Source organism: Rhipicephalus microplus, chromosome 10 (genome assembly GCF_043290135.1).
Source record: "Rhipicephalus microplus isolate Deutch F79 chromosome 10, USDA_Rmic, whole genome shotgun sequence".
Taxonomy (NCBI): domain Eukaryota; kingdom Metazoa; phylum Arthropoda; class Arachnida; order Ixodida; family Ixodidae; genus Rhipicephalus; species Rhipicephalus microplus.
In genome coordinates this window covers 30,755,170-30,780,601 of record NC_134709.1, presented here as the reverse complement: position 1 = coordinate 30,780,601, position 25,432 = coordinate 30,755,170, and the positions used below count along the sequence as shown (strand labels likewise).

The window sequence follows — 25,432 nt, the reverse complement described above, 5'->3', positions numbered from 1 at the left end:
AAACAATCGTGCGAGTTAGTTTCCATTTCAACTTTAAGTATACTTTATCGCTTCATATGAAACCTACGCATTATACAAGTTAAAGGTTCGACGGGCCCAGTTGAAACATTACGTGTGGCTGAAAATGGATCATAAAGTTCTTGACGAAGTTTGTGGGGACATTAAAATTTTATCCGTAAAACTAGTGAAAGAAACACGTGCCTGCTTTGTGGAACTAGCTATAGCTCTCAATGACGTTCGGTCGTTTCACGACCTACGCTCTATAACAGCGACGGCATTATGCTACCTGGTGTCTGAGCACCGTGGTCACGATGTCGTTGTAATAATTCTCTTTGCTGGTGCCACGTTTTATCACTGACTGCACTGCTCTCCTCTATTGACGCTTACATGGTGTCGAGGTGACCGTGGTCAAGATGGCGGTGCCCCGTAGTTGATCGACGGCCGACGCTCCGGTCACTGCTATCTGGTGCCGGGGCAATCGCTTCTCTGCTTTTATATTTCACGCTCAGACTGGGTCCTGCCGGCTCGTGCGAGCGACTGCCACCTCTGGGTCTCGGGCTTTCCAGCCCGGAGCCCCCCACCCCTATGCCAGGAGGAGCACGGTTGCCTGTCTACACTACCTTCCCGGAGTCCACCTGACTCCTCCTGATCTCGAGCGGTGTCTCCCCAGGCTTAGCCGCAGATTTACAAGAGTGCAGCTCGACTGCACGCTACTAGTTTTCTACAAGTCACGCCCCCTTCTGCTGGCGACAGCCCCTCCAGAATGGCGGCCACTACCAACCTACCAGTGCGGGAGAACTGCTTCCTCTTCACAGCACCGGACGGCGACGTATCCCTTGATGATCTTATAGACGCTATTGAATTAGAAGCTAGTGATGATAGTGTTCTTGTTATGCAGCATATGGGCGGGGCCAAGTTTCTCGTCTGTACACGTAACGCCAGCCAGGCAACAAAGTTAATGGTGGCGGAAGGTTTCAAGGTTAATGGAGTAAGCGTACCGGTTGAGGCCGTCGGGCCGCCGGTCACGTACGTCAACGTCTACCGATACCCCGCCTACCTGTCTGACGAGATACTTGGCAACGCCCTAGCACAGTACGGTAAGGTGCGGGGCATCTCGTTTGCTACTGTGGCCACCCGCCAAAATAAGTTGAACGGCGTCAGAGTCGTGAAAATCGAAATGAGTAAGCCGGTGCCCAACTTTGCGACCATTGCGGGGCACCGGGTCCTGTTCGAATATAGAGGCATGAGGCGGGTTGTCACAGAACGAGCGCTAAAAATGGGCGCGCCGCCAATTTGTCGCGACGAAACGCCGGAGTGACGCCGCGAGGTCAAAAGAAAAAGAAAACAAACATCTAAAGGCTCCCCGGGCGCGCGCTCTCCCCTCGGAAGCGTGGCTTCGCCGACGAACCTCCTCACCCCACATCGGCGGCCGAGCAAGGCCGCGAAATTTCTAGAACGAAAGAGGCGTGGTCACGCCGGGCTGAGTCATCCATCGCGGAGGGCATTCCAACCGTCTCGCCCCCTCCCCAGCCTTCGCTGCGTATCGCGCCGACGAAATGACGAGAACTTTCTGGAATGTCGCGCGGAAGGTATTTAACCGAGCAGCGGAGATGAGCGAGGAGGAGAAGACGGAAGTTAGCGGCAGAGCGCGTAGGGATTCCGCCGTGTAGTCGGCGAAGGTTTTGTCCGTAGCGACAAAGCAGGAGAAGAAGAGGATTTCCACCTGAGGGGTGAAGGCTCGAGCTACAGGCAAGAGCGTGTGTTTTCCGCTATCGAGCGAAGACGCGTGGCAACAGCTGCGTGTGTGAAGCCGACGTGTTTCTGGCGAAGAAGTTTGAAGCTTGGAGAGTGGCCAATTGAAGACACGAGGTTTCCTGGAAGAGAAACTTCGAGGGCGCGGAACGACAACAACGCTGGACTTTGAGTGAGTGATTCTCGGAAGAGTATCATCCAGACTTTTGTTCCAAGAACTTTGGACTGAATAGGTTTCCTATCTCTTTAGTCTTTAAGTGTCTTGGTTGTTCGATGCATGCGACTGCATTGTAGTGCGTATTGTTGTCTTTGTCCGTTGTTTCGAGTGTGGCTGATTGTACTGTGTAGTACGTTGTTTGATTGGTGACAAATTGTACTCAGCTATTGTGGAGTGAGCATACTTGTGTATTGTTTTTTTGATCTGCCATTAATGAGAATATAATTCTGTTTTGTTTATCAACTCGGCTCTGACTTGTTCTTTGGGCCACAGCCGACGTCCGCTGGCGCGCCAAAAAGGACCACTTCTAAATTGTCCACGCTTTCGTGGTGCGGTTCGGGGGGCCAATACTTCGGCCTTTTGAATTAGCCCGGCGATCGCCTCCCTAATTAACGGGACCTGTGTGACACGTGTGTGCGCACGATGTAGTGAGGCGGGCCACATGGCGACCGCATGCTCCGCACCATACTGCAAACGATGCGGAACTTTCGGTCATGAAACTGAGGGCTGTTCAGCCGAATGTAAGCGTTGCGGGGGGTCACCACGGAACGAAAGAATGTTTTGGGAGGCGCTCTTATGCATCAGCAGCTCATGGGTTCCCCTCGGTATCGGACCTCGCGTCGAACTCGGTCCAGCCGAGTGGCTTCCCGTCGCAGAAGCCAGGCGAACCCCCCTCTCGCTTACAAGTGCTCGTATCCAGGACCGCCCCCCCCCCCCCCAAGGCCGCGAAACGGATGCCAGCTTGCTCACAGGAAGCACTGCGGTGGATTCGTTCACCAACGAGGAAGACAAGCCCGAGAAGACTGACGATGCCGCCACCATGTCATCGGAAACGGAATCGAGCGACCTCGAAACCGTCTCGGCCCAATCGTCCCCGTCTATGCCATTCGTCCCCCCGTCAGTCCAAGATGAAGGCCAGAACTTCCCGGTGCTTGCCGAAACTTTCAAGCGAAGTGAGCCCCCCCCCCCTCAACCGCCTCCCAAACACCCTTTAACGTGTTGGCCCGAGTGTGCGCCCAGGACTTGGACGACGCTACCAATGACCCCGCCAAGGACGAATTGCCCATCGTGAGCCGCGGGTATTACGCGCTCCCTGACGACCAGGACCGTGCTCAAATAAACCAGCCCCTCTCCTTTGAGCCCCCCTCCGGTAAAGCGTCGCCCTACACAGACCGCCAACTTGACCCACTCGCGTCCCAGCCAAGGAGGATACATAAAACTTTTTATGTATCCTCCTTGGTCCCAGCGGGTGTCAGGCCGTGAGCAGAGAGCTGGTTCGCGCTCGCTCCGACGCCAGGGAGAGGAGAAGAAAGAAACGAGAGGGAGAACCACAAGCAGAGAGGCGCGACAACGCCGAATTGGGTCAGAAGCGACAGCGAGCGACAGCAATGCCCCACCGAAGGCGAAGACGCAGGAGCTCGGCCAAAGCGCCGCAGGCAAAGGGGAACCGCCCCCTAAAGCCAGCGAGCCGATCTGATAACACCTTCGCTTCGTTACAGACCGCAGTGCTCGTGCGCGCCGGCGCTGCCGTTTACCCCTTCCTGTTTCACTTCCCCATGTGCTGCCTCCCCTTGCCCCCCCCTCCCTTCCACACACTCACGTACTCCCCTCGTTTCCACTCCACCATAGTGCGACTGATGGCTGACCGAATCCGTTTCGCCACTTGGAATGTTCGCGGATTCCGCGACACGACGAAACAAACCGCGGTCGTTTCCTTTGCGAAAGCCCGCAGCATCGACTTGTTGTTCGTCCAGGAGACGAATTTCCGATCCCCCCTCGACGTCGCTCGCTTCCGCAGCCTCTGTCACGTCGAAGCCTTCTTCTCATTGACGAGGACCAGGTCATGCGGGGTTGGGGTTGTGTTCGTCACCGGGAGGTTTAGGCAAAAAGCCCATTGCGTGTTTGCGCTGACGGCCGCACATTAATGCTTGACATCTTCCTCGATGAGTAGAAAGTTCGGTTTATGAACGTGTACGTGCCAGTAGCTAGATCGGAGACGAACCCCCTTTTCAGGGAGCTTGGCGAGTACCTGCTGACCCCCCTCCCGCACGTAGTCCTTGGAGACTTTAACTGTGTGGTCGACACTGCGAGGGATATCCGGGGACCAAGTTGCGGAGGCTCAGCCTACCGTGCAAAAGAACTGATCAAAGTTCTCGAACGCCTCCGACTTTCAGACGCATGGGTCCGCTTCCACGACGACGACTTCGGCCCCACCCGCGTGTCGAGGGCCACCGCTAGCGGGCTAGACCGCGCGTACTTACCGAACGCCTCCGACTTTCAGACCCATGGGTCCGCCTCCACGACGACGACTTCGGCCCCACCCGCGTGTCGAGGGTCACCGCTAGCCGGCTACACCGCGCGTACTTACCGGAGCTCCTACTTCCATCCCTAACAGCGTGCGAGGTGGTCCCGTTGCCACCCCCTCTGGCCGCTCTATCTGATCACGCGCCACTGCTAACAACCCTCCGTGCAAAGCCTGGCCCCAAACCAGCCGACGCATCGTGGCGCCTGGATTCTGCACTACTAAAGGAACCGGTGTCTGCACCACAGATCGAGACGCTCATAGAGGCCTCTCAACGAAGCAGCACACGAGGCGGCGCGAGAACTCTCCAACCGCGCCTCCCCGGGGATGCGTTCTACCGGTGAAGGGGATATCCGGGAAATTCTTACAACATATAACGAGCTCACAAAACATTTCTACCTGTCTAGAAGGATTTTCCCTCCAACTCACAAAAATCTAACCCGGCCCCAAGCACTTACAGTAAGGCTTTTGCAAACGCGTATGTACCCTAGTTTGAAAATGTTACACATCATGTACCCTGACCTATACCCAAGTAATCTTTGTCCACATTGTGGGGAAATAGCTTCATTAGAACACATGCTCTGGCAGTGCACCAAATTCGCTCATTTATCGCACATCACCTCTGCCAGATGGGAGGCGGCAATCCGCAGCTCGTCCTTGGCAGATCAGCTCTGGGCTGTCCACCAAGCCCGCGAGGCGGCTGAGGAGCTTGGCATCTCAGTCCCCACGTGGGAGCTGCCCGCAACACAGTGATCTGTGTTTTGGAGGACCAAATAAAAGTTTATCCAATCCAATCCAATAGAGGCCTCGATTAGAGCATCCCCCCGCGTAACATCGACTACCTGGGACGACCTCAAGGAGGCCTGGAAGGTGCTCCTCCAAGACGAAGGCCATAAAAGGAAAAAGCGCTTGACGTCCCAGATGAACGAGTAACAGCGTTTAGCTATTCTTCAGAATAGCTGTTAACGTCCGTCTGACGCCCACTATCTTATGCACAATGCATGCATTGTTGACGTCGTGCATAGGGCGACAACCCTCTTACATTGCATACTGGTCAAGTGGCCGCTGGAGATTCATTAAACACTTGTGCATTAGGTTATGAACGTCACTCTCCGGGATCAAGGACATTTCATTGTACTTATGGCTTAGCGATGTGCGTTCAGTACGAATCGGTGGAACTTGCATACAATTTGTAGCTCCCAAGCTGGCTGTTCATTTTCTACTCCAAGAGAACCGCCGTATTCAATGCAGGGTAGCAAACCGGCTGCTTATAGGCTGGTTAACCTCCCTGCCATTCTTTTCCCCCTATTTTCCTTCCTTTCTTCCTTCTACTTCAAGCCACCAGTGGCGCTGGTGACACCGAGACTTGGGCACGCAGCTGCGAAAACACTTGCCCCCCCCCCCCTCCTCCACCCCTAATGGATTATTACCCTGGGCTCGCCTATTCTTTCCGATCATTTGTATTGGGTGATGCGGCTGCAGCATTTATTTGTAGGGGTATACGCATGTTAGCAATGGAAGAGAAGGTGTGCGTGGGGGGTGGGGGAAGAGGGTATAGGAGGGCGGGCGCCCTATTAGTAACCTCACAGGGGGCAAGGGGGCGGGAGAGCAAAGCGTTTAGGAAAAAGGGTGAACGATTTAGAGTACTTGGTACTCTACTATTGGAGGGCATAAAGCCTTCCCGTGGGCCTCTTACTTGATGAGTGTGAAACATAGGTAGCTTTGCAGATGTGTTAAAGAGAATTTTCTTTCTGAAAAAAACAATCTTACATACACAGAAGACATTTATGTGTTACATTGTTCGTTCTCAATGCATTGCTAATATATCTTGATATACATTCAAATGCATTACAGGAATTGTTTGTACCTGTAAACAGAAATTCTAACGTGCATAAAGAAAAATATGCTCTGGGGTACGTACATTTCATGAAAAGGAACAAGAAAACACTTCTAAAAATGTGTATAAGAATAAATAAATACTTATATGTACGCCGCATACAGTGACTTAATGGGGAGCGAAGAACTGCGACAAACCTAACCTTGCGAAGTCTATGGAAAAAAACCTCGACCAAAGGAGTTCAGCTTTGTGTTCTGTCAATCTCTTCAGTTGTTTTGCTTCGTCGCTTTCGCGACACATGACGTCACTGGTGTGACACACCATTTATTTGACGATGTCTATTGTTTAATCTAGAACTGCTCTTTCCTAGACGGGCCGCTAAGGACAATCGATCAAACGAATACAATGTACAATTTTATGCGATCACTTTATTTTTCGCTCTCCCTGTCTGTCTATCCCTTGGGCGATCGATAGTCGTAAAAAACTCAAACATGGTGTTAGCACAAAGTTCTATGGCGTTCCAGTTCTCCCACGTTCGTTGCTGACGAAACTAAACGCGATGTTGTTTTGCAATGATATGCGTACGTCTTTTCTGTATGTAGACGTGATCCGGTGATGGCGTTTTTCAAACATTGCGCACTAAGCACATTTTGCCACAAGTTAATTGATATGTGGGGTTTAACGTCCCAAAACCACAATATGATTATGAGAGACGCCGTAGTGGAGGGCTCCGGAAATTTCGACCACCTGGAGTTCTTTACCGTGTGCCCGAATCTGAGCACACGGGCCTACAACATTTCCGCCTCCATCGGAAATGCAGCCGCTGCAGCCTGGATTCGATCCCCCGACCTGCGGGTCAACAGCCGTGTACCTTAGCCACTACACCACCGCGGTGGGGCTTGCCACAAGTGTTAAGCGTGATCCTCTTATAAAGTATTTGACAGTAATTAATGCAATTTTTTATTTTATTTATTTATTTAACAATACTGTAGGTCATCTGCAGACCCATACAGGAAGCGGGCATACAACATCACAGGTAACCAATTAGATACAAAGTTTAGGAAATACAATATTTTGAGGGACGATACGCACAACAGCGGAACACTTACAATGGCGATTACAACAATACTACATTTTTGTTGCAATGGGCAATACAATTTGCTTTCTGCTAATTTAGTAGTGGTGCAAATTACGTAAAGCGCGCAATTTCAATAAAATCAGTGATTACTTTCACAATTACTTTTCAACAAAATATGGTATATCTCTCTTATGGCATGAGAAATCGTTATACAAAGAATAGTAACAGAGACAAGTTAAAAAAAGTCCAAGTCTCATACACCTCTAGCACGGAAATTTTAAGAAAAAATATCTGAGATATCGAAGTATATGCGCTGGAAATAAGGGGCGCGTGAGTTTGGCACGGAATTCGAAAGTCGGTAAAGTAGTTCCAAAACGGACTTACTACTATTCAGAAGTAATAGTGATGTATATATCATTACTTTCGGTCAGTCGTAAATTATTTATTTTTCTTAATTTAAAAGTAACTGGTAACGCGATTCAATGTGTGTTATATAGCTTGGCAACTATAGCTTGTTCATTTGGTCATTTTATCGGATAAATGTACGAATAGTACGTAAGTCTTCCATCAAGTAAAAAATCACGGATATTTACTTTTGCTTGCGTCTAAAATTTCAAGTCTTTACACAAACTTTACACGTTCTTTTTATCCATTTTGTTAAACGTTTTCTCAAATTGTTTTTTTTAATCAAATAACGCGTAAGAAAATATCTAAAAGTTCTCTTTTGAGGAATAGCTTGATGCCCGTACATTTTATAACCTCTTTCTTTTTCATTGCTTTGTTTGGACGTAAAATTAACGCATTATTAATTAAAATTATTTCGTATGGTTATGGTTTCAACCAGATCTGAAGCATAATTGCACAGCTTTTGTAAACGATGTGACTAAACTTCAAGTTCTCAAATAAATTGTGCCTTTGCAAGCGCCAAAGCACGTCGGCACACAGTGTTAAACTTGAAAACATAATAAAAAAAATTTCAGAGAGAAATTGAACGGCAGCGCTCCGATATTGCTAAACAATATTAATACGACGATGGCCTCCCTACATTCACACAACAAAGGAGTGTCTCGAGGAGTTGTGAACGTTACAAAAGGTATTCAACGGAAATGGCATAGGCCTTACTTTCACTACAACGCTTCATAATGCATTGCGGTTTTTTGGATTTGAGTCTGGTATTTCAGAAAGAATATATATTCGGTCGTGCTCCTGTCAGTGTGTGTGAAACCAGTGCTGGATTGTGTGAGTAAAAAACAATTAATTAAAGCGTTGTAGCTTCCACTATGTGGCGTTCAAAGAGTTTTTAATTGTTTAATAAGTACAGCCTCTTCGCAAATCTCGTTTTAAAAAAGAAAAAAAGTGGAGGTGCCGGGGATCGAACCCGGGGCCTTTCACATGCAAAGCGAACGCTCTACCACTGAGCTACACCCCCGCACCGACGGCGCGTCTCGGTACGCATGGGTGAACCGGATTGCTGCTACAGCTGGCTGGTGGTGGTGGTAGTGGTTAGAATGAAGAGGGAAAAGGCACCTAATTTCTGTCTGCATTCAGGCGACACGGCGCAGTGCCTTATATGGGTGGGGGGAAGGAGGGATAAAAAGAATAGAAGGAAAATAGACGGAGAAGAAGACAGGCAAGCGACGGAAAAAAGAAGGGGATAGGAAAGTGGGGATCCGGTCGAAGCAGTACAAGGGCGGGGCGCCACAATGCGAGAGCTGCACGGCGTCAGGAGCAACGTTTATTAATATATTTCAGTTTAGAAACTCGCCGCCGCGGCCATTGAACGCAGCCGGCCCGCTGCGGTTCCTGACACCGCGGCGCTGCAGTCGAGAATTGCGCTATCGTTGCGAGCGTCGTCTGCTAGCTCCAACGTTGCGCTTGCGCAGCGGGCTTAGCAAGCCGTCTGGTTTTATTACGCCCGTTGCAGCTTTTAAATCTTAAGCGCTCCACTCTGGTGTGTGATGTTCTTAATGCGTGTCGCAACGCACCACTGTATTATTTTCTACGCATTCGGAACATTCGAGGCCACAAGCTTATGCTTTAACTGCGCCCTGAATACCCGGCCCTCGTTTGGGTTGACTGAAAGCGTGCGCGTAGCCTTGATAGGAAGGGAAATGTTTTCGTTGCCAATCAGATGTCCTAACCCGAATCCATTCGTGTTTTGATTGATTGCAAGGTTTAACGCACCGACGCAACGCCGGCGTTTAGACGCGCCGTAGTGGAGGGCGCCGGATTAATTTTGACCACCTGGGAATCTTTAACGTGCGCCGAAATCTCGCACACACGGGCGTTTTTGCTTTTCACCTCCATCAGAAAAGCGGCCGGGAATCGAACCCGCATCCACGTGCTCAGCAGCGCAACGCCTAGCCACTGCGGCGGGATTCATGTTTCCTCGTCCTCACTAGTATTTTCATGCTTTGCATATATTTCTTGCTGGTATTTTTACTGCCAGTTTCTCACATTAGACAAAAATATCACGCGTGCATGCAACTAAGGTGAAGAACACGAGACAATCAAGTGATAAAATTCAAAATGCAATCTTTATTTACACACTTCAGGAAACAACTGTGCAATTTCAAACAAGTTTTGCCTTCTTTCTCTCTCTTTGTGCTTTGACTGCGGAGTCGTTCTCTTGGCACTTTTTGCGAGCAAAGAAATGCATTCGAGTAACTAAATAAAAATGGATCACTTTACCAGTGAATTCGCTGCAGTGTTGTGAACAGCCAACTGTGTTGGTGCCATTTTCAATAAGGCTATCAAGAACCCTCCAAAAAACATCACCAAATGTAGCTTGTTCACTTTCTTGACTCACTGTCTTCTCGATGGTACTTATGCATGCAAATAATTTTCTGGATGGGTATACAAGGCAACCAGAAACGTGAGCACGCTCAATGATTAGCAGTGCTTCTGCAGGAAGGGCATCCTGGGAACCAACGAGATCTTTCTTGCAATCAGCACAATCTGCAGCTCTGTTAACTTTAAATGCGACATAGCCAGCTAAATAATACTGTGCAGTCTCTTCTGGCGACAACACGTTGTATGTGTGATCATCGGGGAGATTGCACAAGTCATGGAATGGTATGCGTTTCAGTCGCTTCCACACCTCTTCCTTGACTGCGTTTTTTTTTCTGAAGTGCCTCACGGCGCTTTTCACCAAGGCTGTCGAATGCACTAAGCAAAACTTGGTCATTGCCTCCCTCACAGTTTCCCTTCACTGCCAATTTCACTGGAGTGTAAAGCGATAGTAGGCGAAACAACTGGCCGAAGTTTGTTACGGTAGGATGGTCTTCGTCTCCCCCAAATGATCTGACAAGTCCAAAGAACCTCTGCAAAAAAATAAATGGTGTTAATAGTGCCCCGTATCAATATACAAAAGCTATATTACCTCAAGGGGATCTTGATTCAAGCTTGCTGTAAGCACGTAACTGACACCCCGGCTGTGTAGGAACTCATATAAAGAGAGCACTGACATGAGGGTGACACAAAAAGATTCCATTGTCTGGGTGGATGCAAACTGCTTCAAATTTCGGATTGATTCAGTGTCATTCATCATTTTCAAAAAGTCTGCCAAGACCTGCAAGCATATTAAAATTGCAAAGCAGTTCATGAGAACATTGGTCAAAGTGCACTTCAAAAGCATAAAAAGAAAACTAGAAGCAACACTGTTGTGGCAATGTAGCTTCAGTGCTAACTTGAAAAGTATCAAGTGCAGAGATCTAGATAGCTTACCTTAATCTTGGGAGAGTCTCGTCTGATTCCAGCTGCTGGGACCTTGGCATTGAGGATGTCGAAAACATCATTCAGAAGTTTCGTAAATGCTTCAGTTCCGGCACTGTCACTGAAGCCAGGAACTTTCAGCTGCCTGTACACCTTCAAGCCAATAGCAACACTTCGGCTGAAAAGCTGCGAAGGAAGGAAACGACCATAATGTGCAAATGACGCACTCAACAGAAACTTACTTAACAAGAAATGGGACCTTGTATGCGGGACAGGTAGAAAATTTTATTGAAGTACAGTACCTGAGTGGCTAAACGGACATTCATTTTCTGGAGTGCCTGGGGTTTAACGTGGTACTCGGTGAGTTTTGGAACAACTCGAATGTTTGCTTTCTTTTCAGCCTCATACAGCCGCACGTAATGCTCATAGCTTACTTGGTTGTTTCCTATCTGAAATAAATTCAAGGGAGGCAACTTAGAAAACAGAGTACGGCCGCAATGTGTATGGTTGAGAAAGAGAGTGGTGAGATTTTTTTATCCTAGCTCACCTGGGCATATTTGTGCTTCATCAGATGATTTCTAATGCACTTCATTATGTGGGGAACATCACAAATGAAGTGCAGGGATGCATCTGGTAGACAAGGATGTTCAATCTTGCACTTGGGGTCTTCAGGCTTGCCGTTGACACCGAGGTGTGTCCACATGGATTTGTTGCTCCCGGCACCATCACTGATGACTGCCAGCACTTTTGCGCCATACTGATGGAGCTGCAAAACTGTACTTATTACAATCTTAGCTAAAATCCAGCCAGGTGCCGCTCCTTTAGTTGCATATGCTGCAACTGGTTGAATCCATGGTGCGAACATTGGGTTAAACATCACAACCAAAGCGTGATCTGCCAGCTCATCTGAGTTTGTGCTGGATACGTCCCCGTAATTGACAAAACCATCAAAGCTGTAAGATGTTCTGTTAAACTCTGTGGTCTCTCTCAGTTTAATCTCATCGATGATGATTGAGCCATATGTATGGTGCTCTGGCTTTCCATTCATATGAAGCTTGATAGACTCCAAGGCAAATTTATTCATGCCATATTCGCATGGCAGACCCCTGAGCAACTGTGTGAGGCGATTAATGCTAGGAAGGGGAAGAACCTTCATATCAGAGAGCGTCCTGTAGCACTTGGGGCTCGTTAGTCTCAGCAGCAAGCACACCATGAGCCACTCTGTCGTGTACCTGTGGCCACGTGGCGACTTAGCTGCTTGCTGCATTATGGCAGCACGCAGGGCCATTTTCTGAGGCTCAGGCAAGTCTTTCACAATGTCATCAACAGTATTTACAAAAGCATTCTTCAGCTTAATGCTCAGTCTTTGGACTTCAGCCTTTTTGCGCTCTCTGGCAGCAGTGGCACGTATGAGACGCTTTCTGAGTATGCTGGCTGCAACAGCCACATTTTTCCTCGGCTGCTTTGACAGAGCCTTTTTCTTCAGTATTTTTGCCACGCCAACACACATGGCACACATTCCTTTGTCAGCATTTGTCAAAACTGTACAGTCTTTGTGGTGCACAGCTTCACTTCCTTCTGCAGATTTTCCGGAACCGCTGACCTCACTGCGGGTGCACCCAAGACAGAATTTCATACTGTGCACAATTTGCACTATCGCTTCAACGTCTTTCTGGGAGCGTGCCCGCACGTCAACAAGCGACTCGTGCAGCAGTTTTCCGTTGGCTGAAATAACGTACGTAAGATTTTCTCGTATCACAACGCTCTTCATGATAGAGAAAACACCTGCGCTCATCCCTGTCTCGTAGAAAACTGCTTGCCGGCTGTTCTCTGGCTCATCTTCCACAATTGACAACTGCCAATTCCGAGGTAGCCGCAGTGAGGCACTGTTCTCGATAATGTACGCGAGATCAGTGCTCTCGCAATGACTCGGAAGCTCATTTGGCTCTTCGGGAGGTGGGTGGCAAGACACAGTCTCTGCACGCCGACAAGCACTTACTCTCTTTTTCGGCGACCGCCGCCTCTTCCGTGCAGAAGACAGATAGCTGGGTAAGTTCGGGAATTGCGTCGGAACGACACCACTTTTCAGAGCCCATGCACCCCGCTCAACCTCCACCACTTCACCATTGATGATATGCTTATATGTTTTCGTGATGTCTGCCGGCTGAAAGTGAACGTCGCACACCTTGCATGTTTTGCTGAGCAACTTATCAGCGCGGGGAATGGCCCTTCGCCACCTCTCAAGAAGCTCGGGGTCCGACGGTGGGGCAAAAAAGTGCCGCTTTTCGGGGTTACTCCTATATCCGCTTGTGCACCCAGGCACAAAACACGTCGGCATGTTGGCTGAATGTTATGGCATTTCACATGTGAAGCCTGGGACACGGCGAGGAATCGGACAGCACTTCGTGGGGGAGAGCGGCTGGCCTTGAACGCCGGCGACTTTGTTGACTGTTCGTAACAGCGAGCAAATCTATCATCGACAGTCGCTCACTCACAGCACAAACACAGTTCACAACCTCAAAACGAGAAGAAAACAACGAGCAAATCTATCGGCAGTCACTCACTAACAGCACATACACAGTTCACAACCACAAAACGAGAAAAAAACAACGAGCAACCCCACAGCACGACCCAGAAAACCATGGCCACTGGCACACCGAAACGCTTGCGTGCACCGGCCGGCCCGTCGGCACCGCGCAAAAGTCGACCGCAGCGCCCTCACACTCCCTAGGAGTAAGACGCGCCCGGCTTCGGCGGCGGAGTTTCGAAACTGAAGTATATATCTATAAACGTTGGTCAGGAGACCGCGGAGGGCGAACCAGACGGCGGGAGCTACGCTGATGTCGGAGATCGCGAGGGCACAACCGTCCAGCTTGAAATCCTGCGAGCGAATCTCTGCACAGTGTCGAAGGTGTGCGTTGCAAACAGCGCTTGACGCACCACGCGGGAACCAAGACGATGAGCAATTACGTTTGGCCGCCTCTCGAGCAGTTTTTCACGTGTCAGTCGAAGAGACCCACGTATACTGTTCGTTGTTGCTGGCTCGGAGACTGTTAATAAGCCGCCGAGGATTGTTTCAGGCAACAACCATAAGGCGGAAAAAAAAAAGTCAGTGCCGTCCGCGAAACCGCGGCGCGCCCGTTCTCCACCTACGAGAAACAATCGTGCGAGTTAGTTTCCGTTTCAACTTTAAGTATACTTTATCGCTTGATATAAAACCTACGCATACTACGAGTTAAAGGTTCGACGGGCCCAGTTGAAACATTACGTGTGGCTGAAAATGGATATTAAAGTTTCTGACGAAGTTTGTGGGGACATTAAAATTTTATGCGTAAAACTAGTGAAAAAAACACGTCCCTGTTTTGTGACAATAGCTGTAGCTCCTTTAGCCGTTGGGTCCTGTCACGACCTAAGCCGTTCAACAGCGACGGCATTATGCTCTTTGGTGACGCCCAGTGCGCCGGCCAATGCTAGCACTGCGGTGGCGATCATGGCCCCTCAGAGTGCAAGGCGCGGACGAATTCGTCGACCGCCCCGCCTGTAGCCTTTGCTTCGCAGGGCAGCGGCGTTGCAGAGGATTGGGAGGCTGCTCCAGCGGGTGCGGAGGGCTCAACACCAAGGAGGTTCAAAAAAAAAAAAAAAAAGTTTTTGGAGTAGAAACGCCTGCCCTCTGGTGGCGCCGACGGCCGCCATGTTGCTCCAGGCAAAAGACGTGCCGTCGGTCGTTTGGGCCCCCGCCGTTCGCGCCACTGAACAACAGTTGTCGCGTTTGTCCCTCGTTCTTTTGTTCTGTGCGGATTTTGTGCAGTTCTAAAGGAAGTTGACACGATTCCGGACGTTATGGTGAGCTCGTGTGTCGCCTTCGGCTGCACTAATCGTGCGAAGCAGAAGCCAAGAATCACTTTTCACGTGTAAGTACGCGGGAAAGAGCGCTTTCAATCGCTTGTCTCCTTCGGCGCGCTACCTCATTCGAGAAGCGCGGTTTCAGCTGAAAACTTACTTTCATTAGCATTTTTCAGCTGGCGAGTAGAAGTTGAATAACCTATTTTGTGCGTGTGGTACCGCAGGTTTCCGAAAGACAAGACGCTGCGTGACGCATGGCAGCGTGCTGTTCGAAGGGATGGCTGGGAGCCTAAGAATGCGGACGTTCTCTGCTCGGAGCACTTTGAAGCCAACTGCTTGGACAGGACGGGCCAAACGACCAGACTGCGACCAGGGAGCATTCCTACCATTTTTCCTACGTTCCCTGCGCATCTCCAGAAACCAGTGAGTACCATCACGAATGTACATTTTCGTTACGGTAAATAGGCTATAGATTTACGAATGTGTAGGCACAGTTTCTCGTTTCCTACGTGCTGTTCAAAATCACACCACTCTCTGACAAAGCGCACGTCACGTACACTTACTTGTCCAACTTTTTTTTTTTTTTTCACTGTGCGTGCATAAATACTGACACGCTAAACTTCCGCACCGAAACTATAAAAAGATCCCCGAGGTAGTAATCCCGTTCCTAGTCAGTCTAAGCAGTGGGTGGGACCATTATACCCGGCTTCTGAACTTTGAAGCATAACTGATTTTTTTTTTCTTGCAGGTGAAAAGAAAGCGAGAGGCCCCTAAGGGTCGGACTGCGCTGTCACCTGTCGTCAGTGCTGAGGCAGCGGTTGAAATGCCATCTGAGCCTTCTTCGCCGGCGAAGGATTGGTACCGTTTCAAGGCAGAGGAGTCTGCACATGAGGTTCTCCAACTAAAGAAGAAAGTTAAGACACTGCAGCAATCCAAAAGAAGGCTAAGCGAGCGGTGTGATGCGTCAGAAAATTTGATCAAGGAGCTAAAAGAGAGGAAACTTTTGTCAGAAAAAGGCCTTGAGGTCTTTGAAGCAACTTTTAGGAGATCAGGAGTCCCAAATTTGTGGGACTCCTGATCTGTATGCGCAGTGTCACAGCACTCTTCGATAGGCTTGTGGCAACAGGGAAGCTGCAGTACTTGCTCACCCACAAAATGTCTCAAGACCACCTGGAAACATTTTTTGGTTGCGTAAGAGGAAAGGGCGGCTATAACAACAACCCCACTGCCTGCCAGTTTACAGCTGCCTACAAGCGTCTTCTTATTAGAACAGAGGTCGCATCATCAGAGGCTGGAAACTGTTCTCGGGATATTGTGACTTATCTCTGTCCCTCAAGCGACGTAAGCCCTGTTGAGTCACCAACGTCTTTGGCGTCATTAAGACGATCATCACTGTTGCAGCCACCCGACGATGATAACGATTGCACCCAGCGAGTGGACTTCCCCACAAGCCTTTCGCCTGTTGTCGGCGCAGTAGTGCCATATATAGCAGGATTTGTGGCACGGAAAGTCTATGGTGGCACATCTTGCGATGAATGCTGCTCTGCACTGCTCTCTAGTGAGCTGCCACCACTAACAGCTGTGAAAACAAACGGTGGTCTGGTGGCGCCATCGAAAGACGTCTTGAAGATCTGCCACACTGTGGAGAAAGGGCTTCGTGCTCTACAGGTTCAATGTAAGGACCTCAAATCGTTGCATGCAAACAGTGATCGCCGTATGGTAGAGGTGTTAACGGAGGTGTTTGAACAAGCATTATTTTCTGAGTTAGAGCCTCATCTGTTGGACTGCGATCCACTCGACAATCACATCTACGTTTTGGCGAAAAAGATTGCCAACCTGTATATAACAATCAGGCTTCACCACATTTCCAAAGAAATCAACCGCAAGAACTCGCGCAGTGGGGTACGAACCCAGCTGACAAGGACTATTATATTGTTACCACATGTGTAATTTAGGTATGTGCACCTGTGTAGCGGGGAACATGGTGGTAGCAGAAGAAGACGACGTTCGGTTCGTGGCAAGAGCTCGCTTCTTCGCGTTCACTGCGGTATACCGTCGAGTCGACCGTTACGTCTGCTTCGAATAAACCCCTCGTAGGCGTAACAGAGTGGTGGAGGTGCCGGGGATGACACGTCGACGTACCACGGAGCCACAGCTGTTCGGAGTTCGCCGGAGCCGTCGTCTTGCCGGTCTGCCGCCGACAACAGTCGTCATGACCCAGAGCGAAGGTCAGGAAGCAACCGCCTCGACTTCGCGCCAATCTACACTGACTACACCTCGGCATCACTACATGGAACCCCGCCCGTTCGCGGGAATGGCAGGAGAAGATGTGGACGCGTGGCTAACGCACTACAAAAGGGTGAGCCGGTACAATCACTGGAACTCTATCGATCAGCTTCAAAACGTCGCGCTGTTTCTCACGGACACTGCACTGATGTGGTATGAAAACCACGAAGAGCCCTTGACAACATGGGCTCTTTTTGCTCAAGAACTCAAGAAGTGTTTTGGTGACTCCGACTCAAAAAAGAAAAGCGCGGAGCGGACTCTTGCTGGAAGAACCCAGACTCCCGGAGAAACCTGCACTGCTTATATAGAGGACGTCCTTAAGCTTTGCAAGATTATAAACCCGCAGATGTCCGAAGAAGACAGGGTCGGACACCTATTGAAAGGCATAGCGGAAGACGTTTACAATTTTCTGATAGGCAGGGATGACCTCACCTCTGCCTCCGACGTCCAACGCCAATGCCGCACGTTTGAAAAATTGAAGACTCGTCGCATCGCCCCGAAATTTGGTAGGCTGGCAAATGTGACAATGGTTGCCAGCTTCGACGTGAGCCCGCCCACCGACCTTGCGGCTACTATTCGGGCAATTTTGCGTGAAGAGCTGCAGCGACAAGGTGGCAGGGTCGACGAAACCATTCCTCATCCACCTACCAATCCACCCTACTACACGGCGGCACCATCAGCTCCTTTGCCACCATCGTTATGTGTGGCAGACATCAGCGAAATTGGAAATCCGAGGCCACGTCGTGACTCATTCGCGGCCGACCAGCGATATGGCCAACGCCTTCGGCACGGCCCCTCCACACAGAGGTGGGCAGCCCCCGCTCAGCAAGCTCGTCACCGACCCTTCACAGCTGAGCGGTCTCAGCATTGGTTCAGCGAGCGTCCTCTACCAGTCTGCTACAACTGTGGCTTCGAAGGACACATTGCCAGGTATTGCAACTACCGGCAGCCGCCAAGGTACGACCGATCACCGAGATTTAACCGTTCTGGCCTTACCCGAGCACCGACATTCCCGGGAAGCGCGTCTTACGAGATCCCAGGACCGCTACGAAACCAATCTCCGGCCTCTGACCGCAGTGTGACACCACCACCTGCCCCTCGCGCCAACCGATCACCGTCTCCTCGGCGCCGCCACTCCTCGCCTCTTACGGAAAACTAGCCGGCGCGGCCGTTGGAGGTGAGGTCGCCGGACATTCCTCGATTTCAACAGATATACCTCCGTTAGCTCCCATGCTTAGAAATAAGGTTCGAGTGCTTATCGATGGTGTACCGACGATGGCGTTGGTGGACACAGGTGCAAGCGTGTCAGTGATGAGTTTACTTTTCACCCGCCTTCTTGGACGAAAGGTTATGTTTCGTTGGGACCGTCCTGATACGTTTCGTGGAGTGAGCGGAGAGGTGTTACAACCTGTTGGTGTCTGCACTGTGACTGTTAGTTTGGCATGCCAGAACTTTGTCGCGGAGTTTGCTGTTCTCCCTCATACTACGCACGACGTCATTCTGGGACTCGATTTCTTGAAGCTATGTGGTGCTACTGTTGATTGCCGCACAGGACAAATTACAGTAGATTCTGATATCCCAGTTTCGTTTATGGAAAACTCGCCCTCTCAAGAAAGTGCTCTTTGCGTGTCTGTGGACACAACTGTGCCGCCGTTGTCTGCAAAATGTGTCCCTGTTGCCTGTTCACCTGCAAGCGAGAAAACATTTGACGCAACTGTGGAGCCCGTGCATCTCAGTTGCATAAAGAAGACAGTTTTAATACCCTACTGTACATTATCGGTTGCGCAAGGGCATGCTGGTTTATGGGCGATTAACTGCTCTAATGAACCTACAGTGCTGCCGAAGGGTCTGAAACTTGCAGAGATTTGTGAACACCAAGTATTGACGCTTGCCACCCTCGCAGAAAGCAATGATTCGCCGGATAAGACCCATTGCGATAATCTGCACGCCAGGGACACCACCATTATGGCTATGATTGATAAGTCACTCAGCACCAAGGAACGTAATGAACTGGCGAGTATTCTGCGCAAACATGCCGGTATTTTTGATTTCGCACAGCATGATTCACCGTCATTCCCTGCTTCTCGTATAAAGCACCTAATTGACACGACATCTCACAGACCTCTCCGACAGAAACCATATCGTGTATCACCTTCCGAACGCGCAGTGATCAATGAACAGGTTTGCGAGATGCTCAAGCAAAATGTAATTCAAGAATCATGTAGTCCGTGGGCCGCTCCAGTAATTCTAGTGAAGAAGAAAGATGGGACATGGCGATTTTGTGTTGACTACCGCCGTCTCAACACCATCACTAAAAAAGACGTATACCCACTCCCGCGGATTGATGATGCTATCGACTGTCTATCATCGGCCTCTTACTTTTCGTCTGTGGATCTGAGGTCAGGCTACTGGCAGATTCCAATGCACGAGGAATACAAGGAGAAAACGGCATTTGTTACAACAGATGGACTATTTGAATTCAATGTGATGCCGTTCGGACTCTGCAACTCGCCCGCAACTTTTGAGCGATTTATGGACAACATTTTACGTGGATTGAAGTGGGAAGTGTGTATGTGTTACTTGGACGACGTTGTAATTTTTGGGCGCACCTTTTGTGAGCACAACACACGCCTTGGTCTCGTACTGGACTGTCTAAGCAAAGCACACTTGGTGCTGAACTCAAAGAAATGTCGTTTTGGAGAGCGCCAAACACTCGTCCTTGGACACTTTGTAAACAAAGAAGGCATAAGACCGGATCCCGCCAAGACGGCCGCAGTGGAGGTATTTAAGCAGCCAAGCTCGGTGAAAGAACTGCGAAGCTTTTTGGGGCTTTGTTCATACTTTCGCCGATTCATTCCTGGCTTTGCCAATATCGCATACCCGCTCACGTGTCTGCTTCAGAAAGGTGCGCAGTTTGACTGGACCCCGGAATGCGAGTCTGCTTTTTCGGAGTTGAAGTTTCTTTTGACGTCCCATCCGATTCTTCGCCACTTCAATCCTCTCGCTCCCACTGAGATTCACACAGACGCCAGTGGTATTGGTGTAGGTGCTGTCCTGGTTCAACGCTTGGATAATCAAGAACACGTCGTAGCGTATGCAAGTCGCTCGCTCAGCAAGTCCGAGCGTAACTACACTGTCACAGAGCAAGAATGCCTTGCAGTAGTCTTCGCAGTGCAGCGCTTCCGGTCCTACCTGTACGGACGCCACTTTACCGTCGTGACAGACCATCATTCTCTCTGCTGGTTGGTCAACCTGCGTGACCCATCTGGTCGGCTGGCGCGCTGGGCACTTCGTCTACAAGAATATGACTTCACGGTTTCCTATAAAAGCGGCCGACGTCACGCTGACGCAGATTGTCTTTCGCGACTATCGCTTCCAACGATTGAATGTGACGCGGACACCTTCGATATCTACATTGCATCACTCGACCACCCATTTCCCGGTAACAAGACCTTTAAGGATGAGCAACAAAGGGACAGCACCGTACAACAGCTTCTTGCTACCAAACCAAAATCATCGCCTACGCGCTTCTGCATCCGAGACGGACTAGTGTACAAAAAGAGCTACACCAACACCGGCTCACGATATCTTCTGGTTGTTCCGAAGAGTCTTCGCGTTTATGTTTTGCAGGCTATGCATGATGACCCAACATCCGGTCATCTAGGCACAGCGAAAACTCTGTGCCGTCTTCAAGAAAGATTCTACTGGCCCAAAATGCGCCAGACGACGGAACAATACGTGTCTAGCTGTAACGAGTGTCAACGTCATAAGCGCCCAACAAGTGCTCCTTTAGGGCGATTACATCCGGTGCCGCCCCCTAGAGCTCCATTCGAGCAAGTCGGGATTGACCTCCTTGGACCCTTTCCCCGGTCTTCTGGTGGAAATCGCTGGATAGTCGTTTGCACCGACCATTTAACACGGTACTGCGAGACAGCTGCCATACCATCGGCAACTGCAGCCGATGTGTCTTCCTTCATGCTACGTTTTGTAATTCTTCGGCATGGACCTCCCAAAATCGTAATCAGTGACCGTGGCCGACAATTCACAGCAGACGTGATGGAAGAGATGCTTCGTGTCTGTGCTTCAAGGTTTCGGCACTCTACGCCATACCATCCCCAAACGAACGGTCTAACTGAACGAACGAACAGAACTCTCTCGAACATGCTGTCTATGTATGTTGCATCCGATCACAAGGACTGGGACAGTATTCTACCCTTTATCACATATGCATTCAACACCGCTCAGCATGAAACTACCGGCTACAGTCCTTTCTTTCTTCTATATGCTCGACCACCTCGTCATACCCTGAATACCATCTTCCCGTGTTTGGACCACCGTGATCCCTGCATATCCGAGATCATCTGTCGGGCAGAAGAAGCTAGACGCCTTGCTTATTTGCGCACTCTTGCTTCGCAAGATCGCTCGAAGGCACATTTTGACCGCCGACGCCGACACGTGACGTACAATCGCGGCGACCTAGTGTTGCTGTGGACACCAACTAGAAAACGCGGTTTGAGCGAGAAACTGCTAGCGCACTATGCGGGACCTTATCTTGTTGCAGACCGTATCAGTGATTTAGTTTACCGCATAGCGCGTCTCCATTCAAACGGCCGACGGTCTGCAAAAACTGAACTTGTCCATGTTGCACGTTTGAAGCGCTTTATTCCTCGAGAGACTGTTTGACTCGCCCAGTGGGCTTCGTCTGCGCGGAGGGAAGTGTTACCACATGTGTAATTTAGGTATGTGCACCTGTGTAGCGGGGAACATGGTGGTAGCAGAAGAAGAGGACGTTCGGTTGGTGGCAAGAGCTCGCTTCTTCGCGTTCACTGCGGTATACCGTCGAGTCGACCGTTACGTCTGCTTCGAATAAACCCCTCGTAGGCGTAACAATATTTAAAAATCTGTAAGGTACAGATGAGAACCAGCGTTGAACAAAGCGGAGCAGCTGGTATATTCTATATTTTTTGCAATTTTAGTGTGTTGTTATAGAGTTGCTTGATATAACCTGTGTTTTGGGAATCAGGCCGTTTTCGTGTGAATTGTTTCTGTTTTATTGTATGTGCTTTTGGAAATTGTATAAAGCCTTGAATGAATAAAAACTTATATACCCCTGTGTTGCTTCCACCGTGAGCCTCATTTCGAGAATTGCAAGCGAATCCGCACTTACAGCAGCTAACCGTTGTAATGCATATTCGCTAATACGTAATCGCGTACGGCTCACGTGTAATATCGTAACTGATGGCTTTGTACATATCTTGTTTATCTAACACGAAGAAAAAAATGCGAGTGAAATTAATTACACTAAGTGCCCCGTTTCATTCGAAAAAGCCTCCACGGAAGCGCGCTGGATACGTTGTCTGCGCTCTCTCTTGCCTGGAGTAAGATGGCCGCCAACCGGTTTCCCCGGCTTCACCCGCTTGCGTAGGCGTGAATAGGGGACCTCCACTCCAGAAGTTTTTTTTAAACCTCCTTGCTCGACACAGCCGGAGCCCATTAGCGAACGGGCTCCAGGAGGGGAAGAGCAGGAGGCGGGGTCGGAATTAGCTGAGGCCCTCACCCACCAGCCTTGCTGACGCGCCTGCTGCCGAGGAGAAAGAAGAGCCCATGAGCTGGATCGACGCTGTTCGGGGCAAGAAGCTGCGCGCCCGCCGATCACCAGGGCCCTCCAAGGAGAGGCTGGTGGCGGCCCCGGCTGCCCTAAGGACGACGTCCCGGTTCCGAAGCGACCCGCAGCGACAGAGTCTGACGACGAATCTACCTCGTCGACTGTCACGGGCAGTAAATACCATGGTTGAGTTGAACAACAGTTCTTCTTGCCCTAACTGTGGACCAGGCAATTGCGAGTGTTCGTTAATGTCTGACACAATGTACTCGTCCACGAACGAGTATTCCCTCTCCGAGGGGGACTCTCGTTCGTAGGTCTGTGTTAGGTAGCTTTTCAGCAGCTGATACCTTCGAGTATCTGCTGTTTCCTTCTCTTTTGTGACTTTCTTTTCGCTTCTTGCCTATCCTAGAGTCTGTTTTCTCTCCTAACTTTCATCATGGCTTCTTCTCTCACTATAGCTACCTTTAATTGTCGAGGTATCACAAGAGCAGCGAAACAAGCCGAGGTTATCCATTTAGCTCGGTCTCGCAAAAAAGACATTCTCCTTTTGCAGGAAACTTTTGTGTCGAGATTGCAACAGATTAGGAACTTCGACAGAATGTTTGGCACCAAATCCTACTGGAATTATGGCGGCGCACATTGCCGGGGAGTTGCTGTCATTTTAATGCCACGATTCATCGGTTTTGTGCTACGCTACGCCAGGGATTCGGATGGCCGTGTTCTGTCGGTGGATCTTGACTCTGGCGTTAGAATTGTGAATGTTTATGCTCCAGCGCAGTACGGACAGCAGAAAGATTTCTTTAATTCCCTAGATTCTTATCTAGTTGGCCCTTCCCGTGTCATTTTAGTAGGCGATTTCAACTGTGTTTTAGAACAAGCGGATCGCGTTTCCCTCAAAGGAATTACAAAGTTTAGAGACCGAAACGGCGACCTAGAGTTGCGGGAGCTTGTTAAAGAGCTGGGAATTGTCGATGCTTGGCGGTCCCTCCGCCCTCTCCAGTCAGGAATGACTTGGACGGGGAGGGGGAGCCGGTCGAGTATCGATCGTTTTTATGTCTCGCCCTCGCTTGCTCCTAGCATGCACTCTAGCTGGCTGTGCTTCCGCATTGAGTGACCATAGCCTCCTTGCATTGAGATTTGCCGACTCTAGTTTAGTGCCATGGGGCAAGCGACCGTGGCGTCTGAATCCGCGGCTCCTTAAAGATAAGGACGCCACAAAAGATGTAGCGACCTATCTCATCGGTTCACTCCTTGGCGACCAGAACTTAGGCGGTAGCGATTGGGACACGGTGAAGGCCGGAGTCGCGGAGCGCTTTCGGGATTGGGGCAAGAGGCGGGCGTGGGAGGAGCGCGCCGGGATCAAAGCGGTCTCTGACGCGATTCTCCTGCTCTCAAAGCCATTGTCCTGCGGCTCGGGGGTAACTGCGGCTCTTACTTCACTGCGCAAAGAATATAGAGTCCTGCTCCAGCGATGCTGGGACCGCTTGCGGGACACAGCACGCGCAGAGCAGTGGGAAATGGAGGCTTGGTGCAGCAGAAGTTTCCTTCGCAGACACTTGGCTAGGAAGAGCTCAGCGATAACCTCTTTGGTCAATCCTAACACAGGCAGTTTAGTGGAAACGCAGGACGAAGTATTGGAGGTGGCAAGACAGTTCTGCAAGAACCTTTACGCCGAACCACCTCCCACTCCGTACTCGTTGCCTTTCACCAAAACTTACGAGGACTTTGATATTTGTGACACTCCTCTCGTCGAAGAGGGGGTGTTTGCAGCCCTTAAATCCATGAACCATAATCGCAGCCCAGGTTCAGGTGGTTTAACAGTCGAGTTTTATGTCAAGTTTTGGAAGGTTTGGGGGGGGGGGGTCTTTTTACCACATTGGCAAACAGGCTTCTCCATGAGGGGACCCTGTCAGCAACTCAAAGGGAGGGGCGGATCGCTCTCCTGTGCAAGGATGAGACGAGACGCACCGACCTGAGAGCCTGGCGGCTTATCACCCTCCTAAACTGTGACTACAAGCTCATCGCTAAGTGCCGGTCCGTTCGACTCACTCCAGTGCTCAGTACTAATTTGGGTCCGTACCAGGCGTGTTGTGTCCAAGGTAGATCGTGCCAACTTCATGGTTTTGCTATCAGGGACCTTATGGAATGGTCGAATTCACGCAACCTAAGTGGAATCCTTTGTTCTTTTGATCAAGAAAAGGCTTTTGATATTATCAGTCATAAGTACACCTTTAAAGTTTTAAAGCAGGCGGGCTTCAGTTCCAAGTTCATTAGCATGATCAGGGCTTTCTACTTTCGTCCTAGTTCTGCTGTTGTCATTCAAGATCGCGTCTCGGAGTCATTCGGTGTGTGCCGTGGAGTCAGACAGGGCGACCCACTGTCGCCAGCTCTCTACGTGCTCGCATTCGAGCCGCTCTTGTAGAGGCTTTCTAAATACACCAGCATAGGTAGATTTCCCCTTCCGCCAGGTCCCCCCCCCCCCCGGTGGCAATGTTTGCCTATGCAGATGACCTCTCTATTGTCGTCTCGGACGAGGCAACTGTTTGCACCGTCTTGGACGTTATGGAGGGGTACTGCTCGGCGAGTGGCACCAGAATAAATAAGTCGAAGAGCGCAGTAATGTATCTGAACTGCGCTCCCTCCAGTCCACGTCCTGTACATGGCCTCCCCATACAGAAGCGCCTACGTATATTAGGTTTCCATTTCGAGCCAGATGGCCTGACTACCGAAAACTGGCGGTTAGCAAGGCAAAAGCTGACCAACAGGATTAAGGAACTCGGTGCCTTGTCTTGTCCGCT

General features: G+C 50.0%; 3 protein-coding genes and 1 non-coding gene across 6 annotated transcripts in view; 1 reads left to right on the top strand and 3 right to left on the bottom strand.

Moving 5' to 3' along the window:
* The window catches only part of LOC142774676 (uncharacterized), a 43,464-nt gene that overhangs the window by 8,864 nt on the left and 9,168 nt on the right, over window positions 1-25,432 (bottom strand). The gene's annotated exons all lie outside the window — the stretch shown is intronic.
* On the bottom strand, window positions 8,544-8,615 carry TRNAA-UGC (transfer RNA alanine (anticodon CGC)). Its single transcript has one exon. It is a non-coding gene; the product is annotated as a tRNA-Ala (tRNA).
* LOC119178563 (uncharacterized) lies at window positions 9,705-13,956 on the bottom strand. The gene is made up of 5 exons (XM_075875359.1): window positions 11,448-13,956; window positions 11,203-11,349; window positions 10,913-11,086; window positions 10,569-10,757; window positions 9,705-10,509 (listed from the first exon to the last, which is right to left on the bottom strand). Exons 1-5 carry the CDS (start codon window positions 13,236-13,238, stop codon window positions 10,252-10,254), a joined length of 2,559 nt encoding a protein of 852 aa, XP_075731474.1. The 5' UTR covers window positions 13,239-13,956; the 3' UTR covers window positions 9,705-10,251.
* On the top strand, window positions 14,178-22,142 carry LOC142774675 (THAP domain-containing protein 2-like). 2 transcript variants are annotated; one of them, XM_075875357.1, is made up of 3 exons: window positions 14,178-14,811; window positions 14,968-15,166; window positions 15,492-22,142. In XM_075875357.1, exon 3 carries the CDS (start codon window positions 16,869-16,871, stop codon window positions 18,186-18,188), a length of 1,320 nt encoding a protein of 439 aa, XP_075731472.1. In that variant the 5' UTR covers window positions 14,178-14,811; window positions 14,968-15,166; window positions 15,492-16,868; the 3' UTR covers window positions 18,189-22,142. The 2 variants fall into 2 exon arrangements, with proteins under 2 accessions (XP_075731472.1, XP_075731473.1); XM_075875358.1 differs by having other exon boundaries at window positions 14,186-14,811.

What these genes read in the sequence shown, in the direction of transcription:
- LOC119178563 (XM_075875359.1), bottom strand. Translation starts at nt 13,238, where the DNA reads ATGCCGACGTGTTTTGTGCCTGGGTGCACAAGCGGATATAGGAGTAAC. An exon ending in ATGTCCGTTTAGCCACTCAG is followed by an intron (nt 11,087 to 11,202) that starts GTACTGTACTTC and finishes CTTCCTTCGCAG; the next exon opens with CTTTTCAGCCGAAGTGTTGC. An exon ending in TGAATCAAGATCCCCTTGAG is followed by an intron (nt 10,510 to 10,568) that starts GTAATATAGCTT and finishes ATTTTTTTGCAG; the next exon opens with AGGTTCTTTGGACTTGTCAG.
- LOC142774675 (XM_075875357.1), top strand. Translation starts at nt 16,869, where the DNA reads ATGACACGTCGACGTACCACGGAGCCACAGCTGTTCGGAGTTCGCCGG.